Consider the following 19,755-nt stretch of genomic DNA (forward strand, 5'->3'; position numbering starts at 1 on the left):
TTCAAATGTAGATAATCCTCTCAACAAAGGGTGATGAATGAGGGGAGGATATCACCATAGAAATAGTGGTAGGGAGTAAACACCTCATAATCATTATACTTACTACATAACATTGCTTTCTCATCCTTCTCATGCAAGGAAGTTGTTCCTGTAATGAATAACTATCATGTCTAGAGTCGTGTTGGAATGAAGCTGGACTAATCAAGCAACGAAGAGACAATGTGGCATGTCCTCCCATTCATTGCCTAGGGAGATGATTTCCTAGCCTCCCTCCCACTTGTCGCATCCCATGTCACCCCATATTAGCAAAACCAAATCTCAATTTAAAAAAATATAAAACAATTTTAAAAATTAAATCTCAATTATATATGTGTGTGTGTGGTTCATGGATCCCAGAGATTAGTGACTGCTACATCCATGGAATATTTATACCAGGCAGATCCACTTGAAGGGATCACTTCCTACTGGCTCAACCACGGGACTTGATCTCGAGAGTATCGAGAGAATTGAACCTGTGACCTCTCAATAGCAAGGGTTCTTTAATGACGGGGACTCGACCAATTGAAATCATCCTTGGGGCTATATATATAAATTTTTATAATGTTACCTTGAAAAAAAAAATATTTAACTAAAAATATATAAAAATTGAATTTAGGTTTCTGTGATACATATCATGAAAAGTAAGAAAACTTTTGGTAAAAATCACATCATCAAAGTTTTGTCGACCTGTTTCAAACCATCCAACGTGGTTTATCGTCGGGACAAGATGAAGAACCAGATCTTGGCATCAAGTTAAATAGACAAAGATGATTTTTTATAGCTATTATAATATAACACTTAGATTTGACTAAATAAATATTATTTATTAATAAATAATACTTTAATATAAGGAAATACTTTTTTTTTCCCATGGAAAAAGTCGTAATTTCCATTAATAAAGATGAAAATTACATTCTGTATATGCATAAGCATTACTTTGATCTGGCACTACCTGTCCAACCAAAAATGAAAGAAAACTGTGCATTCCTCCTCGCAGGGAGTACATGTAATTCAAAAACACTTATAACTTAAAATTTTTTGTCCTCTTCTCAGAGGGATAAAGAGTAACTGATGACTATTTACATATATAACAAAAAGATAACAAAATTATAATGTTTATCATCAAAACTGAGTTAAAACTGTTTCATTTCCATGCTGCTGTTATAGTGCTTCAGGGTCTACAAATGGCCTGTGATAATGCTGATACACGACCCCGTCCAAATCTTCGCAGATCATCCAAGAGTTGTCGTCCCTGATCGCTGCTTCTTTGGATAGGAAGTCAGCAGAGGTGTTCCGCTCCCTGTAAATGTGATGACAAGTGAATGAGTCAAAAAGCAAAACAAGTCTATGAATCTCATCCAGTATATGCCTCAAAGTGTAAGCAGAACATGTATATTTTTTGTTGATCCAGTTTATAACCAGCTTTGAGTCACCAAAAAGCTGCAGGTTTGAGCAATGTTTTTGTAAAGCAAAAAGGATAATGTTTTTTGCAATAATCAGCTCGGCATAGTTGTTGGTTCCCCGGCCTAAACCCATTTGAATTTTGAAAGAATGGGTTTCGGATAAATATAGAATCGCTCCCCCACCGCAGCCTGTCTCCTGAGCTGAACCATCAAAAAAAGCCCAAGGGATTGATTTGTTGATGTCCTCTGTCTCAACATTCTTTGCTTGGTTTTTTTGGGACTCTTCGGGTATCATATGATAATCTACTATGATTCTGTTATGAATGGAGGGCTAGTGTGGAACCTTCTGCATGAAAATAATCTCATTCCTAGCTATCCAAATCGCCCAACAGATTAGCAGAGGCAGGTTCCTTTCCTTCCCAGATGTATCCCTCCACCAAGAGGTCCACGCCTCCTTTACTGCTATCCCATGCCACCTGGGCCTAATGGAGAGTGTTGTCAGGATACCATTCCAAAGATCCTGTGCCAAAGGACACCCCAGGAAGAGGTGTTATGTGTCCTCGTTGTTGCTTCTGTAGAGGTGGCACCAGAACAGTCCAGCGAAAGATCGCTTCATAAGATTTGCCCTTGTAGGGACCTTGTTATTCAAGATGGACCATAAGAGCAGCTTTGTTCTGGGGGCAACTTTGAGTTTCCAGAGAAGGTTCCATCTTATCTCAGAGTCTGGTGGCTTGAAAGGTTCCATTAGTACCAGGTATCCAATCTTAGGTGCATAGTAACCATGTTTTGCAAAAGCCCATATGAGCTCATCTTCCCCTTCCATGATCCTGATGTGAGCCTCCGTTAGTGCTGTAATGTAGAGGCTCCAAACTTGCTGCCACTGAATGGGAATATTTAGGACTGCTCCCGATTTCCAGGCCTGCTATGCTAATGAGGATCGCTCGTTGTCTGCAATTTGACTGAGATGAGAAATCCCCTGTTCTACTAGATGGAGTCTCAGGTCCTCGGGGAGTTTGTGAGCGTTGCCACACCCCACCCATGGGTCCACTCCTAGATGCACATTTGAGCCCGAGCGAATTCTCCAAGTCAAACCGTTCCTTATCAGGTCCTTTGCTTTGTTTACTGCTTTCTAGATGTTGGAGATGTTCCCGTATGTTCGATGATCATGTCGAATCCAATCCAGAGGGTTTATGGGGGTTATATATTTTGAAGTTACAACCTTCATCCAAAGGTTGTCGTTGTTGAGGAGCTGCCAGCCCAGTTTTGCCGCTAGCGCTTTTGAGAAAAAATCCAGTCGCTTAATCCCCCAACCTCCCCATCGTTTAGGCAGCGCCAGAGTCTCCCATCTTGTCCAAGCAAAGATTCTGCCTGTCTGGTTCCCCTTCCACAAAAATCTGCAACATATTTTCTGAAGCCTGTCCAGGATGCCTCTAGGGATCCATGCTAGGGTCATCCAGTAGACAAGGGTTGCTTCTAGAACCGCTTTGATCAGAATTAGTCTACCAGCTCTGGATAAGTATTTATGGTACCATATGTTCAGGTGTTTTTCCACCTTTGAGATAAGCCAGATCCAGTTTGTAATTTTGTAGCCAAATGGCTTTAGATGATATCTTAGGTATCTCAAGCCTTCTTCAAACGGATAGGTGATAAAGGGGAATCTCCTGAGCATGAAAAACAACTCATTTTGTGCACAACCGAGCACAGACAAGGTTGATTTAGATTCATTTAAAACCATTCCAGTGGCCTTTTGAAAGACCCCCATGACTTGGTGGAGAGCTGTGAGGTCACTCAGACTGCCATCGAGAAAGATGAGGACGTCGTCCACAAAAAACAGATGAGTCAAAGAAAGGGAATCAATAACTTTGATACCCTTTAAGCGCCCATTCCTATGCTCTTCATGGATAAATCTGCTGAGGCCCTCCATGACCAGGAGGAACAAAAGCAGAGACAGGGGACATCCTTTTCTGAGTCCCCTTTCTGCATGAAAAAGAGGGGAAGCCGAGTTGTTTGTTAACACACAGAAGGGAACATCGGTTATGCAGCTCATGATCCATTTGATAAAAGGATAGGGGAAGCCAATATGAGTGAGGAGCAAGCGGAGGTAGAGCCAATTGACTCTGTCAAAAGCTTTAGAGAGGTCAATCTTCAGGATCATGCCTTTTGTTTTCTGGTACTGGACAGAATGGAGGAGTTCCTAAGCCGTCCCAATGGCCTCATGGATTTGTTTGTTGTGCAAGAAAGCAAATTGCTCTTGGAGATGTGGAGCGAGAGGACAGGCTTTAAGCGATTTGCAATGATTTTGGCTATAATTTTGTAAATGCAGTTGCAGAGGGATATAGGTCTGAAGCCATCAAAAGAGGAGGGTTTGTTAGATTTTGGTATGAGGGCGATGAAGGTGGCTTTCAGGCTGCCCGGGATCCTCCCTCTCTTTTTTCTTTCCTCGATGATTTGCAGGAGGTCCGCCCCCAGTACCTCAAAAAAGGTCACATAGAATTCTACGGTCCAACCATCCGGTCCCGGGCTCTTTTCTTTCTTTAACATTTTTAAAGTATCTTCCAGCTCTCTCATAGATACTTCTCCCTCTAGCTCCTGTTCCATCTCCTGCTCAACAAACCTCGGGAAAAGCTGCACGGTTTTCATCACTTCGGCCAGGGAGGCATGAGGAGGTGCCTTATAAATATTATGAAAATGTGAGCAAGCTAAGGTAGCCAACTCTCTGAAGGATTTAACCGACCTACCCTCCGAATCCTTAAGTTCCCAGATAGTATTTATGGCCTTTCTACCATTTGCATGTTTATGGAAGAATTTAGTATTATCATCCCCCTCCTTCAGCCAGATAGCCCTGCTACGGAGCCTCCAATTCACTTCTCTGTTTGAAAGAACTTGGGTTCTCTTTTGAAGCGCAACAGTATAGGAGTCTTTTTGTTCTTGGGTCCTCATGACACCTCCTGTGTCCTCCTCAAACGAAAGTATGGCCCTCTCCGCCTCTTGGAGGGTTAAGTCGTCCGCCTCCTTTTTCTTCCAAGCCCAAGACTTAGATAGGCTCTTTAGTTCCTTCATATTGAGGAGGAAATTATGAGTTATGTCCCCTGATGCACTAGGAGGGTGTGCCTTCCAGAAGTCTGTCACAAGCTTGATATATTCCAGATCTTGCACACAGGTAGAATTAAACTTATAAGGGGCCTTTGGCTTGCTAATGACATCCTAAATCTCCAGGTATATAGGGCGGTGGTTCGACAACCCACCCGAGCTTACTCATTGTCTAATACAATGTCCTCCATTGATTAGGCCTTCTTTGGTGAGAAAGCGATCAAGTCTTCTAGCCAAACTTGCTTCCCCCACTCTATTATTCCTCCAGGTAGGCTGCTTTTTTGCTGAAGGGACATCGATGAGACTGTGGGACTCCAAGAGGTTCTCAAAAAGGCCCGTCATAGCATCCACCTAGGCATGATTGCCCCAGGATTCTGAATATCCCAGAGAGAAATTGAGATCTCCCCCTATGATAACATTATCTTGGAGTAGTAGAGACGAGTTGAGGAGAGGTCTCCAAAAAGCCATCCTGTCTTGACAGGGTCCATACACATTGAGGATCCAAAATTCCGATTCTAGGGTTGGGGAGTATATGTCTGCACCCAGAAAGCCTCAGCCTCCCCATACACTCAAAGTTTTAATAGATCTGTTACAAATGCCCAGGGTTAAACCCCCTGATCTACCCGAGGCATCGAGAGAGTGAAAAGACCATCTTGGGAGCCAAGAAGCAAGAAGGGAGGATACAACAGAAGCAGAGCCAAGGGTTTCTTGAAGGAAAATGATGTCGACCTGCTCAGAGGAAAATAAGCGCTTGAGGGCTAGTTTCTTGTCCGGGCTAGCCAACCCACGACAATTAAATGAGAGGAGCTTCATGGAGGAGGCGGGGTGGGGGGGAGGGAGAGGGGCTTGCTCTGCTCTAAGAGCTCAGTTTAAAGACTTCTGCTTGCCAGAGGAAACCTCCTCCCCAGTCTGATGCATGGCTTTGGAGAGGTGGGAGGGTCGCCCTTTGGACTTGGGAAGGTGGGGGAGGCAATGACCTGAAAACCCATAGAGTCTAACTGTTGAGAGCGCATCCGGGAGCAGAGGGGTAACGGGGTTCGAGATTCTCAGAGTCCGGGAGAGGGGAAAGGGATGCCTCTGAGAGAGAAGGTTGAGGGAAGGAGAATACAGGGGGGGGCATCTTTGTACACGTGACCCACTTTATGGCAGTGTCGACATTTGTATGGGATGCCCTCATAATCCAGAGGCTACTTCTGTGTGAAAGACCTCCATTGAATCGTTAAATATTCATATAAGGAAATACTTGTTATAATATAGTTGTTAAAATTGAATTAAGGAGAAAATCAGCGCTTCCTCTTAGGAACTCCTGCTGCTACGCGCGTTAGGTATCCTGCATCGCGGTCGCCTGGGCCTCGGCCTCCTGCCATGGCCCCTCTGGATCCTCCATCGAAGGGGGCTGATCCACAACGTGCCTTTTCAGACCTTGTGAAATCTCTTCCACCGCAATGCCCTCGTCCAGCTCTCACTAAATTTGTCAAGAAGCTGGATGTGCTTCAAGAAGTTCATTTACCTCCAGCCCTGCCCCGCATGGCCGCATTGTCTCTTGCAGAAAAAGGTCTCATCGGTCAATTTACAGGCCTCTGGCCTTCTCCAAAAACTGTACAAAGATGGGTTGAAAGAAATTGGTCCGACAAAATTCAAGGGAAAATCTCCATCAGATTTTGTGGGAAAGGGTATTTTACATTTCACTTTGAATCCAAAGAGGATAAGGATTTAATATTCAGAAACGGGCCCTATTTCATGGACTCCAGGGGCCTGTATCTCAACAAATGGACCCCAGACTTTGACCCTGAACTGGATGTCCCCAGTGCTGTTCCGGTTTGGGTCCGGCTCCCTCATCTCCCACTCCACTGCTAGGGAGATGAATCAGTGCGTGCCATTGGGAATGCAGTCGGAAAATATATTGATCGCAGTGAACCGAAAGAAAACATGCAGGCCTGTGTGAGGATTTGTGTTGAAGTGGACCTTGGCAAAGGACTCCCTGAAGCTATTAAACTGAAAGTGGACGAGTGGAGCCATATCCAGCAGCTAGACTACGAGCAGATACCATTCAAATGTAAGGTATGTCATGAATATGGCCACTTTGCCAATCGATGTACTAAACTTGTTGATGCAGAGAACGGCGTACAAGAAGACCAATGGGAAACTGTAAAAAAAAAGACGACCTCTTCATCCAAAGCCCCTCATGAATCTGGCCCTCCTGCACCCAATGCATCTTGCCCCTCTTCATCCTCCCCTTTCTTGTCTACCCATTCCCCTCTTGACCATCCACCCCACCCCTCTTCTTTTAACCCCTTTCTAGTCTTATCTCCCCCTGAACCTCTTTCCCTGGATCCCTCTCCCCCCCCCTTAATTCAATCCGAAGCTACTGAACCTTCTCCCCCCTTGGTCATCCCATCTCAGGCTTCTCTTGATCCTCCACTCATCAGGCTTACCAGAAGTTCCTCCAAAGACCATGGAACTTCTAGCGATTCTTACAAGAAACCTGGACCAGGTAGAAAATCGGCCAAGCAGCATAGAGACGAGAATGCTCAGAAAGACATAGCTATGGGCACCCAAACTCCTATAGAATCTTACATCCTGGGGCAACATGACAAAGAGACAAGTCACAAGGATCAAGGGGGGCGAGCACCTCTCCGTACCCCAAATACCCAATGATGAAAGTTTTGTCTTGGAATAGTAGGGGATTAGGGCACCCCTCCAAGGTTTCAGCCCTCAGAGAACTTATACACAGTGAAAAACCAGAATTTTTTTTTATTCAGGAGACAAAGCAAGGTCAGCAAGAAATGAGAGGAATAGTAGATCAGCAGAAGCAGTACAAAGGCAGTATCAGTGAATCAAGAGGAGCATCCGGAGGAATCGCCACTCTCTGGAATCACAGTAAGTGGAACTGCACATCAGAAATTTTACATCAGCATTGGATCAAAACTGTTTTGGAAAACAGAATAGACAACTAAACTGCAATCATTTATAATGTTTACGTTCCCAATCACTTCAGAGAAAAGGAATGATGTTGGGATGATCTTAAGGCTAGTATCGATGGTGAAGTAAACTCTAATATTATTGTGGGAGGTGATTTTAATCTTATTTTACATGCCAACGAAAAACGAGGAGGTTGTTTCTCACCTAATCCCTTCAGAAGTCGTTTGGAAAATATCATGCAAGACCACGATCTTGTGGATGTGGCTCCAAAAAATCGCAGGTATACCTGGAGCAATCGCAAGCTGGGCATAGGTAACATAATGGAAAGGCTGGACAGGATTTTAATTAATGTTTCGTTTCTTTCTTCCTTCTCTATGGGGTATGCTAGCATTCTTTCTTCTTCAGCCTCTGATCACTACCCTATAACCCTCACTCTGGAAACCCACTGCCCCCTTGGACCCATCCCGTTTAAATACAGCCCCCTCTGGAATTGTATACCAGCAGTCAAAGAGATTGTTCAGGATACTTGGAATCAGCACGTTGAAGGCTCTCTTGGTTTCATATGGGAAACCAAACAAAGAAGAACCAAGCAGGCTATCAAAGAATGGGCAAAATCTAGTTACAAGGAGCCTGAGGAGATCAAAAAGAAAATCAAGAATGATTTAGACTGTATCCAAAGAACAATAGAAGAGCTTGGCCTCTCTCAGGAGAATAAGGAACAAGAAAGCATTCTCTATTCACAGTTGTGTCATGTAAATAAATAAGAGGAAATAAAATGGAGATTAAAGTTAAGGCAACTTTGGCTGCAAGGGGGTGATAAGAATACAACCTTCTTTCACAAACAGACCACTGCACGAAAAATTAGGAACAACATAAGCTCTATTTTAGATGCTGAGGGCAATCAGCAAACCACCCAAGAGGCCATTCGAAAGGCTGCCACAGAACATTATAGAGAGCTCCTAACTGAAACAAAAGGAGAAGAGGACTATGCCGATTTTCTTCAATATTTGCCCAATGGAATCACCAAGGAAATGAATGACAGCCTGAACAAGGAAATTGATGAGGAGGAAATCAGAAGAACGATTTGGACTCTCCAGCCTGATAAGGCTCCAGGCCCTGATGGATTTCCCATTTGTTTCTATCGGGCGTTCTGGGGATTAATTAAAAAATACTTGACAAAAATGATCAGATGGATCCAGCGAAAGGGTAAAATAGGAGGATATACCAATGCCACTCATCTTGCTCTCATTCCTAAAGAAAATCGCCCCACTTCTTTTTCTTGTTTTCGACCCATTTCCCTCTGCAATTCCTCCTACAAGATCCTGACCAAAATCTTAGCTTCCCGCCTCAAACCCCTCCTCCCCTCTCTTATCTCAGAAAACCAAGGAGGGTTCCTGGCCAACAGACAAATAACTGATTCCATACTCCTCGTACAAGAAGCCATTCATTCGAGTCATTCTAGAAAGGAGAAAGGGTTCATCCTCAAACTTGATCTCGCCAACGCCTTCGACAGAGTAAGACACTCCTACCTCATAGCTGTCTTAAAGAAGATGGGATTTGATTCGCCCTTTCTAAACCTCATCACTGCTTGCATCTCTGGGCCCTGGATTTCCCCTCTGGTTAACGGTAGACCGGGTGAAGCTTTCCAATCCTCTCGTGGTCTCAGACAGGGTTGCCCTCTTTCTCCTTATCTTTTTATTCTTATGGCTGAATCCTTTAGTCAAGCTTTGGATTTCAACTGTAGGGTGGGCCTCATCACAGGAATTAAATTTGGGAATGGAGTCAAGAATATCAACCACTCGCAATTTGTCGATGACACTTTGCTAATTGGAGGAGCTTCCATCACAATAGCAAGGAGATTCAAGACTCTATTAGACAAATTTATGAGGTATTCTGGCGGTCTGGTCAACCAGTTGAAAAGTTGCATTTATGGATGGAATACAACAGCTCAGGTCATTCACAATATTGCAAATATCTTTGGAGTCCCTTGCAACCATGATTGGACTCACTTCTCATACTTGGGCATGCCAGTGAGTCTAGGACCTTTGAAGGCAGAAACTTGGGATATCATCATTGACAAGGTGAAGCGGAAAGTGCAGCAATGGGGATTCGTTTGGCTCAATCCAGTAGGCCGCCTCATCCTTCTTAAATCAGGTATTTCTTCTCTACCCCTATATCAATTCTCACTCTACCAAGCTCCAACTTCCTTTCATTACAAAATGGAAGTCATCCTCCACCAATTCCTCTGGCAAGGAGGGAAAAATGACAAAAAGAAATTCAATTTGGTCAATTGGAAGCAGGTCATTCAATCCCAAGATAGAGGAGGTCTTGGTATTAGATCCCCCAAATTCCTAAACCTTGCTTTTGGAGGTAAAATTGCTTGGAGGCTTATAACTGGTCTTTCTGCCTGGTGGAAAAGGGTATTGGAAATTAAATACTTGAACTTCCCCAGACAGCAGCTACTAGATCTCGATATTCCTAACAGAGACTCTTCAAAAATTTGGCGTTTATGTAAAAGAGCAATTTCGTTCATGGCTTAGAATATTTCCAAAGTTCCCAAGGGAGAAGCCAATATTAATATTGGAGCTGATAAAATACCGAGACAGCAGCCAATAAACAGTCACGAAGGAACCAATCCTATTCTCACCTTTTTTGACAGCATCGATATCCATTATTTGGATCAAATCTCTCGCTGGGATCCACATTCTCATCTTTGGCTAGGGTGGTCCTTTCCAATTATCCCCAATGACCTCAAAGCAAGCCTATCCACTCTGCAATCTCATCTCCACAGTAAAGCTCCCATCAAAAAGAATGAGATGGATGGATTTTGATGGGACCCAACCGGATCAAATTACACTGTCCAAGCTGCCCACCAACACATCTGCTACAGCAATCTTCCTACGCCAATATGGAATCACTGGAAAATGGTTTGGAAATCAGAGGCTCTTCCAAAAATTAAATTCTTTATTTGGACCCTTCTAAAGGGAAAAATCCTCACAGCAGAAAATTTACAAAAGAGGGGTATCAATGGTCCTTCTCGCTGCCCCAACTGTCAAGCTGCTGAAGAATCCATACATCATCTCTTTATCGATTGTCCCTTTGCCATCACCTGTTGGAAAAACTTATCCCATATTGACAATATCCCTTGGAATAACCAGAACTCCATAGGAGAAGTGATCCATCATTGGAAAAAGAATTGTCCTTGGCAACATAAGAAGAGCAATATAGTGAAAAGGGTCTGGGATACCCTCCCCTACACTATGTTATGGAGCATTTGGCTGGCTAGAAATCGTAAAGTCTTTAAGGACAAGGACTCGGCTATAAGAACTCTCTGCAATAAGGCAAAGAGCCTCGCTCTAGAAACCATTTCTGTCAAAACTCAAAGCAACATAGATGTTACTATGCTCAGTGTTGAAGAAAGGAATTTTATCAGCTACATACTGGATAAAAATAATAGCATTCAGAATGGCAATGTAGCTAAAGACTAGCATAGCAAGGAACCCCACAGATGGAAAATCAGGCTAAAAGATGATGAGTTTGCAAAATGGTTACAAAATTGCAACAGTCACTATCTATTCTTCGACGGAGCATCAAAGTCAAACCCTGGAATTGCAGGAGCAAGGGGAGTGATCTTCAATGCCAACGGGGATTGCATCCTTTTTTATGAATGGGGACTTGGGCAAATCTCTAACAACAGGGCAGAAGCGTTGGCCCTATATCAAGGGCTCATCCAGCTCAACAGAATTGGTATAGGAACAACAAAAATCTTTGGAGATTCAGCGGTTGTTATCAGTTTAATGGCTCAAAATAAAGAATCACCCAATGTTCTCCTACAGGAGGTCATTCAACGTTGTCAATTTTTACAACAGTCAATGGCTAATTTGAGCTTTCATCATATCCTTCGTTCGCTCAATAAGCAAGCTGACACACATGCCAACAAGGCTTGCGACAGGTCAATGGGCAGCCTACTATGCAATGCCGAGGAGACTCAGCATCCTTTACCATGAATCGTATCAGTCCGATCTGCAACAAATCTTATAGCTCTAACAGGTGGAATTGGATATAGGTCCTTCAAACCAACAGCAAGATCATGATCAGCATTGGGATTTGGCTCAGAATCGAATCTCTCATTCCCCTGACTTCAATCAGTAATCTAGCCAATTTCTTTCTTATCGACCATGCCTTTCTGACTCCTCAGGACAGGCATCTGGAATTCCCGCGCCCTTCCTTTGTTCCTCCCTCCTATCATGTGACTGCCCCTCGTCGTCCCCGCCCTTTTATATATTTCTCCTATCCCTTCCCCTGTTCAGCGCCCTTCCTTTTTTCTGTCCTCCTGCTCTCTCGGATCGGGCTTTCTCCCCCGAGGCCCTTTTTTCCTCTCGGCTCTGAATCTTGTATGAACTCTGAACCCCTGATTTTGTTATTTACCTTTGTGCTAGTTGCTTCAACTTCTGTCCGACCTCATCTGCAACAGTTCATAACCGTGATTTGGAGATCCCTCTTCTATCTGTTACATCCGGTCTTTGCAATAATGGCCCGCAGCGAGGACTGCCTTCATTGTGTGGATCTTCAAGCCAAGCTGGAGGAAATAAGAGCTCAACAGAAGATCTTAGACGCTAAAATTGACAATCAAAACCGCATCATCAGTGATAAATATCAAGCTGAAATCAATTTGTTTCTACACAGGGTTTCTTCTTTACAAGAGCAGTTTAACCACCTGTCTAATAGGTGCAGCCATGTGGAAGAGTCCATAGATATACTGAAATATATGCTGGACAAATGCAACACAATTGCCCCAAGCTCCTCAAGCACCAAGAACATCGATGTGGATGACAACCCGAAGGAATCCACAGTGCGGCACATCAGTCACATTAATATAGATTAGCTATGTTTTGCAAATGCTATTTTTTGTTGCTTCAGTATGTAAGAAACTACTTATGTTTAGACTTTCTCAAAGCCAAAAAAGGCAGGACTAAGGAGAAAATTTCATTTTGTAACTCCTCTGATCCTGGTATTTCATGGCATACCATGTACCTCAGGAGTCCAAGCTCCCTCTTTTTTCTTTTCAGAACTTAATACATCAACCGACTTTGTGAAAACAAAATTGAATTAAGGAAAGTAATTAATCATTTTTTTAATGAAATCAATATCTAACATAAAAATAATATTTAGGTCAAACCTAAATAATCAAAACAATTAATAAAATAAAATTAATATTTGGGTCAAACTTAAAAAAATAAAAAATAAATAAAAATAAAAACAAAAATAATAAATGGTCAAACTTAAATAAAAACATTTGAGTCAAACCTATATAATCAAAACACTAAAATAATTAATAAAATAAACATAGTATTTGGGTCAAACTTAAATAATCAAAACAATTAATTTTAAAAACTTAAAAATAAATAAAAATAATAAATGGTCAAACTTAAAAAATATAAAAATAAATAAATAAAAATAAAACTAAATTAAGTAATTAATTAAATTAATTAAATAAAGAAAATAATAAAGGAAAAAAAGTAAAGTCGAGTCAAGATAAAAAAATACAAATAAATAATAAAAAAATAAAAATTTAGAAATTAAGAGAAAAATAAAAAGAAAATAAGTAAATAAATAAAAATAAAATAAATAAAAATTTAAGAGGAAGTAAATATAAATAAAATAAATAAAAACTTAAGAGGAAATGATAAGGATCCAACTGTTGCTAATTTTCCAGCCCTCGTTTCTATTCAGATTGCTTAGCCTCATTTCAATCTCTATAGCCTCCCTAAACTTATGGAGATGAAAATGATCTATCCTAACGATGACCCAGATGTCTTCAATGCAGATGTGGTGTTTTGTCTTTTCCACATGTTCTGTTAACGCTGAGGAGGAGGTCCTCCCATGTTTAATGTCTGCCTTATGTTCCTAAATCCTTTGATTTATTGAGCGTTCAGTTTCACCAACATAGGGCGTCTCGCATGAACAAGGGATTACATAAACAACGTTCATATTCTTAAGGTCTACCGGGTCTTTTACAGATCTTAAGGAACTTTGAATGGTGTTAAGTGAACTAAAAGTTGAGGAACCTTGTGCTTTCTTAAGATCCTTGCAATCTTATCAGTGGTCCCTTGTATCAAAAGAAAGTGCACCCCACAAAACCAATCATTGGGTTCTTTTTTAATTAACCCTTGCCAACTTTAAGGAAAACCCTAAGATATTGGAGCTTACTATAACCAATATTTTTGAAAACTTTGAGGAGATGAGTTTTCTCATCTTCGAAGTGACTTTCATAAAAAACTCTAAATGCATGAGCGACTAAAGTGTTGAGAACACCCAACTTTTGAGCAGGGAAATGATGGGACTTAGCATGAAAATATTGCTTCATGTGAGTTTTCTTAAGAAAAAAAATCAAGAAAAGACAGTGATTCTTTGAAATAAAGACGTCAATGATGGGACTTAGCATAAATATTGCTCCATGTGAGTTTTCTTAAGAAAAAAATCAAGAAAAGACAGTGATTCTTTGAAATAAAGAAGTCAATAAAAAAACAGATTCTCATTGATTTCATATTTCATAATAAATTTTATGGAGCTAGACTTATTATTAAGATGTTAGAAAAAAAGATCCAACTTTACCCGACCATGAACCCAAAAAATTAAATTTTAGATAAATTAACCAAAAAAATCTAAATTATAAAATAAATAAATAAATATATTATATTAATTTAAAAATTTAAAATTCTCGTGAAATAAATAAATAAATATATACAAAATATTTCTAATAAAGTATAAAGCATTTTTACATAAATAGCATAAAAAGCTAAAATAATGGATTTTTTTTCAAAGAAAAATAGTGTAATGTAACTTTATATTTATAAAAACCCAAAACAAATCTACTCTAATTTTAATAAACATTTTGAGATCTAATCAAAATTTGATAAACAAGTCAGTTTTATGCTTCATAATTTCCAGATAAAAATGATTAACATTTTGAAATATAATGGAAATTTGATAAACAAGTCAGTGTTATGCTTCATAATTTCCAGATAAAAATGATTGATTTTTACCATCTATTTTAGAATATAAAATAATGTATTATTATTTATATTAGTTATATACGGTTATGGTAATTGGTTGATCAAGAAGTCAAATCTAACCAGAATTCAAAAATTGGTTGAAATGGACATTTCACGGGTTAGAGGCCTCAAAAGTCTCGCGAACGACCCCATTAGAGAATTTCACCAGCTAATATACTTCAATGAGTCGTTGTTTTTATTATACAGTGATCATCAATAAAGAATAGTTCGATCCCAACCCTCTACAAAAGGAAAACACTGTTATTCCCAAAAATGATTCCTTCGTCTTCCCATTGTCGCCTCTGCCAATACACCGATGATATATGAATTTTATATTATATATCAATAGTAACAAGGCTTTCTGCACTGCAGAGCAGCAGCGGGCATTACTCTGTCGTATTTCTGCAGGTGATTTCGAAAACATATAAAACTACATCCATTGTCAACGTTAAGCTCCAACTGGAAAATTCAAAAACCTGCTTTTTGATCCAGACCTTATAAATATATTTGGTTTGGAGGAAATTAAAAAAAAGCGTGAGGCAGGTCACAGGTTCGAGTATGGTAACGAATGTGCCGCTGTGTTGCAGAGCCGAGCAGGCGGTTGGTCTCGCCGCTGTGGATTACCCTTTTATTCCCCCTTACAAGTCCATGAAACGGGACTACGTTTTCGTGGTCAATCCTAACGGTATTTATTCTTATTCTCCGTTGATCTAACATATTAGGCTGCAAGGGCTATAATTTTGTGGGAAATAGGGCATATGATAATGCTATTTATGTTCAAGATTCTGATTGTAAGTCACCGGCATGGATGAAGGCGCAAACGGACGTACTGGCAGCGAGTGGAAAAAACTACTTCCCAAGCTACATGCCGAGCTCGGTAAAGATTGGAATGTGAGTAGGCTTTTTGCCCATGCATTTCGACATTTCTGTTTATTCCTGTTGGATTCAGGCTTCTGTCACGATATATTTGTACTGTTAGTAGACTTCCTTTCAGTTTGCTGATAGTGCACGGGAAGGTCCCCTGTTTACGACCCGTGGTAGGGTTAACTGAAGTTCGATCTTTCATTCGAACGGTCATAGATCGTTGGATCGATTTGAACATCTTCAGTGTTGCTTAGCATTGATATGTGTCTTAATTATTTTTTCGGGGCAGTTCACAATTTCTCTTGGTGAAAAAAATAAAGGGTCCATCATTTTATATACATGTTTATAGCGGGCAACGAACTGTAATTTTTTGCAACATATTTGGCCAGTGGCCGTTGGCGGTTGGCATTATGGTACATCTGTAGTCCTTGATGACAACCCACTCACAGGTCAATTCAGATTTGATAAAGGGCTACTCACATTGTAACAAGTCAATTTGGAGGTGACAGAGTAATGGTACAAAAGAACAGGATGATGAGACAAAGGACTTAAGATCATAGTCAAGCAATTGAAGAAAAATAATATTTTAAGTTGTATACACTGGTTCACCTAGTCCAAATAGCGTATACAAGCGGGTTCACAGAACAAAAAGCGCATATACATAAGCACACATAAGCACACACTTTTACAAAAGGAAAAACGTGTGTGGCATAGAAAATTAAGATTAATGAATACCAAGGGTCCATACCATGGTAATAGCCCACAATATTGAGCGAAATAACGGTTACTTGATCCTGTCCAAGAATACTAATGGTTCTAAGTGTTGTTTTGGTCCGAGGTATTGAGAAAGGCTAAAACTATATAAGGGGTAGAAGATCAAAGGGCTAAGTGTGCAAGTGAAAGGGTTTTTCATGAATACATCTATCTGAAGTATATTTTATGTTGTAAAGGCTATGGTTATGATATGATCTGAAATATCTTGTGCACCATTGGATACAATGTTGGATCAGGATCAGGAGACCTGAAATGACTTATCATTGTATGATCTGATAATGAATGAGCTAGATTTGAATGCTAACGCATGTTTTGTCCTTTATATGTTATGATCTGGGTATGTTTGAAGTCTGGAATAATTGCGAGATTATAAGTTATTATTTGCAGATCTATACGCTGGTTCTTCTTTGTGAAGGCACGTATACATGCTGATTTGGCACTTCCAAGTAGCGTATGCAGAAGAAAAACTTCTTGTTCAACGATGACTGATCTATTTGATCAGTGCTGCTGTTTCACTGTTGTTTGTCAATGATGTCTTCATAAGATCTGAAAGTAAATCTGATTGTATAAGAAGATTGAATCTGGTTGATTGATTGATTAAGTGAGAAGGGTGATCTTTGCTGCTATCTGTTTAGAACTCTGTAAATTGACAATAGATCTTCAGAATGTCACTGATTGGTACAATTTGTGGTTCAAAGATTTTATGATTCAGTATCTTTAGAGGTATATGCAGGTTGGGTTAAAGGAACTATCGTAGACATGCAAACTGGCTTCACTGAAGTAGCATATATATTCTGACATATGATTTTTGAGGTTGCAGTTGGTTCTGGTTGTTGATACAATGTTCTGGGTTCAACTCTGTATTCTGGTGACAGTGATTTGATTGTTCAGATTGACTGATTGTTGATAGATGCAGTTATATTTAATGATTGTATTGCAGTGGTGATTGATGTTACTGATGGGTCCAGTATGAAAATTTGATGAAACGCGGCCTTCATATTGTATTATTGTATACCAAGAGTTTCCAATCTAAAAATTTATGAAATGTGGTCTCTGGAGGAAGATTGGAGGTAGTAGTTTTTTGTAGCCGGCACCTACGTATTGGTAAACATATCAGCCAGTACAAGAGCTAGGGGGTTGGAGCTCCCTTCCAGCAGAAGCTGGAAAACGAGTGAAGGTTGTAGCCTTCAACAGGTAGATGTTTGCATACTGGAAAAGTCTGCACCAGTACAAAACTTGTAAACACTTTTTATTATAAGAAGATTGAAGACTAAGACAACAATAGCGGTGGTTTTTTCCCACATTGGGTTTCCACCTGAAAAATTCTGGTGTTCATGTGTGCTGCTTATGTGTGTTGATTTATTCTATTCTTACTGCATTTGTTTACTGCTTAGTAAATGCATCACACTCTGATTTAAGACAATGAATTCGCTATTTATCAAAGTTTATATGCACTGGTTTCATTCTTTATAGGCGCGGACATACACTGGTTGGTTTTAGAAAAATAACGTATACAGTTTGAAAGTGAAAATCATTATTGTGAAAGTCAAAACACTGATTCACCCCCCCTCTCAACATTTTTCCCAACAATTGGTATCAGAGCAGGTCCTTCGGAAGAAGCTTGATCGCTTGAATGGAGATCTATCAAGATGAACAATCACAAAGGAATGGGATTTATCAGACCACCAATCTTCAATGGAAATAACTTAGCATATTGGAAGATAAGAACCAGAGCCTATCTTCAGTCACTTGGAGCTGATGTTTGGGCAATTGTGGAAGGAGGATACCAATATCTAGCAGTAGCCCCACAGATCCAGCAGAAAAGAAAGCATATGAAAACAATGCCAAAGTCGTCAATGCATTATTGGGAAGTCTATCAGAATCAGAATTCGTCAAAGTCATGCAGCTCAACACAACCAAAGCAATATGGGACAAAATCATTCAGAGCTACGAAGGAGACTCCCAGGTAAAACGTGCTAAGCTCCAAACTCTCAGAATTCAATATGAAACTCTCAAGATGCATAGTGATGAAAGTATTGCTAGTTACTTTTTACGAGTAGATGAGATTGTAAATTGTATGAAAAATTTGAGTGAAGAAATAAAGGAGACTACTTTAGTAGGGAAAATTTTGAGATCTCTATCTTCTAAATTTGAGTCAAAAGTATTTGCCATTGAAGAGAAACAGGATCTACAATCTATTACTGTTGTTCAACTTCATGGAATTTTAACTGCCTTTGAAATGAGGAAAGGAGGTCCATCAGATATCAGAGAAGCCACTTTCAAAGCCTCGACAAAGGGAAAATAAAAAGATCTCAAGGAATCAGGATATATTTCAGAAGAAGATGAGGTAAACTTTGTAAAGAAACTTCAACAGGGTTCCGGAAGATTCAAAGGTAAGCTTCCCTTCAAATGTTTTGCTTGTGGTAGAGTTGGTCATTATGCTGCTAATGTCCTCATAAAGATAATCATGACGAAGGAAAAGATTCTGCAAAAGGTAATAGGAAACAATTTGTTAATAGAAGTTATTATACGCATGAAGATAGTGACGACTTGTCTAATAGTGATGAAGATGAATCTGAACAAGACATTAAACTACTCATGGCTTATGAAAATGATGATTTTATGGATGCGTTAGAAGAAGAAGATTTTCTTGAAGAAATCACTCAACTTAAAATCTGTTTGGAAGAAAGAATATGGTCATAGACACTTTGACACATCAACTCACTGAAAGGGAAAAACACAATGAAAAATTAGAATGTGAAGTAGTGGGTCTAAGAAAAGAACTTGAGAAGACAAAATCTTTGAATCTTAGATTTGCTAAAGGATCAGAAACCTTAGATGAAATCATCAAGGTTCAACGTTCTCCTCTTATAAAGACTGGTCTTGGATACACTGGAGAAACATCCCAACCAGAAAAGTCTTTAGTCGTCACCATAAGCTATCTTGATGCAACAAAAACCAGTGAACAATGCTTCAATCCTTAGCAAAAGCCTAAAGGTACTCCCCAGGTAAATCATGCTCATTTTACTCCAAGGGTGAACATCAATAGAAGCACCAACCAAAAGGTGAACAATACCAAAAGATTTTATGATCACAAAAACTTCTTCTTTAATGGACAATGTTTTTCATGCCATAACTTTGGTCATAAAGCTGCTCAATGTGTTGCTTACAAAACTATCATGACTAGAGAAGCAAGAAAACAAAGGAGCGTGACAGGAATCAAGAAAATCTCTTATAATAACTTTTCTCCTCTTGAAGATGAAATTGAATGTTCATTTTGCAATAACTTTGGTCATGAAGAATCTGAATGCAGGAGCAAATTTCGGCCAACAATTCAAAAGGAGCAAACATCATCAAATTCCAAGGTATGGAAAAAGAAGGAATTTTAGTCAGAAAGATGTGGCATAGCTCTGTTTGCAGAAGGACAAGAAATCTTAGCCATTGATTAGGGACTTAATCTCGGTTGTTGAATCGTCAACAAGAAAAGTATAAGAGGAGGCTTGAGGGTCACTTGGAGACCACACCAGAGTGATCAGTCATTCTATTCTCTAAAGCGATGTTTGCTAAGAGAGATAGAATCAGTGATCGAGAGAGCAGCTGAGGGGCAT

The 19,755-nt window shown here is 40.0% G+C and overlaps 1 protein-coding gene across 3 annotated transcripts in view; it reads left to right on the forward strand.

The window, feature by feature from the left end:
- The first annotated feature begins 14,680 nt into the window (after window positions 1–14,680).
- Window positions 14,681–19,755, forward strand: part of LCBK2 (Diacylglycerol kinase family protein) — a 121,261-nt gene continuing 116,186 nt past the window's right edge. The window contains exons 1-3 of one of the 3 annotated variants that reach the window (XM_089378701.1): window positions 14,685–14,917; window positions 15,053–15,194; window positions 15,324–15,400. In XM_089378701.1, coding sequence (XP_089234827.1) covers window positions 15,068–15,194; window positions 15,324–15,400 — 204 coding nt within the window. In that variant the 5' untranslated portion in view covers window positions 14,685–14,917; window positions 15,053–15,067. Of the gene's footprint in view, window positions 15,195–15,323; window positions 15,401–19,755 lie in introns of all 3 variants that reach the window. The other 2 variants (XM_089378703.1, XR_016247952.1) reach the window with 2 other exon arrangements.

The sequence above is a fragment of the Pinus tabuliformis genome, chromosome J, assembly GCF_031772625.1.
Source record: "Pinus tabuliformis cultivar Carrire ecotype Pingquan chromosome J, CPIR1, whole genome shotgun sequence".
NCBI lineage: Eukaryota > Viridiplantae > Streptophyta > Pinopsida > Pinales > Pinaceae > Pinus > Pinus tabuliformis.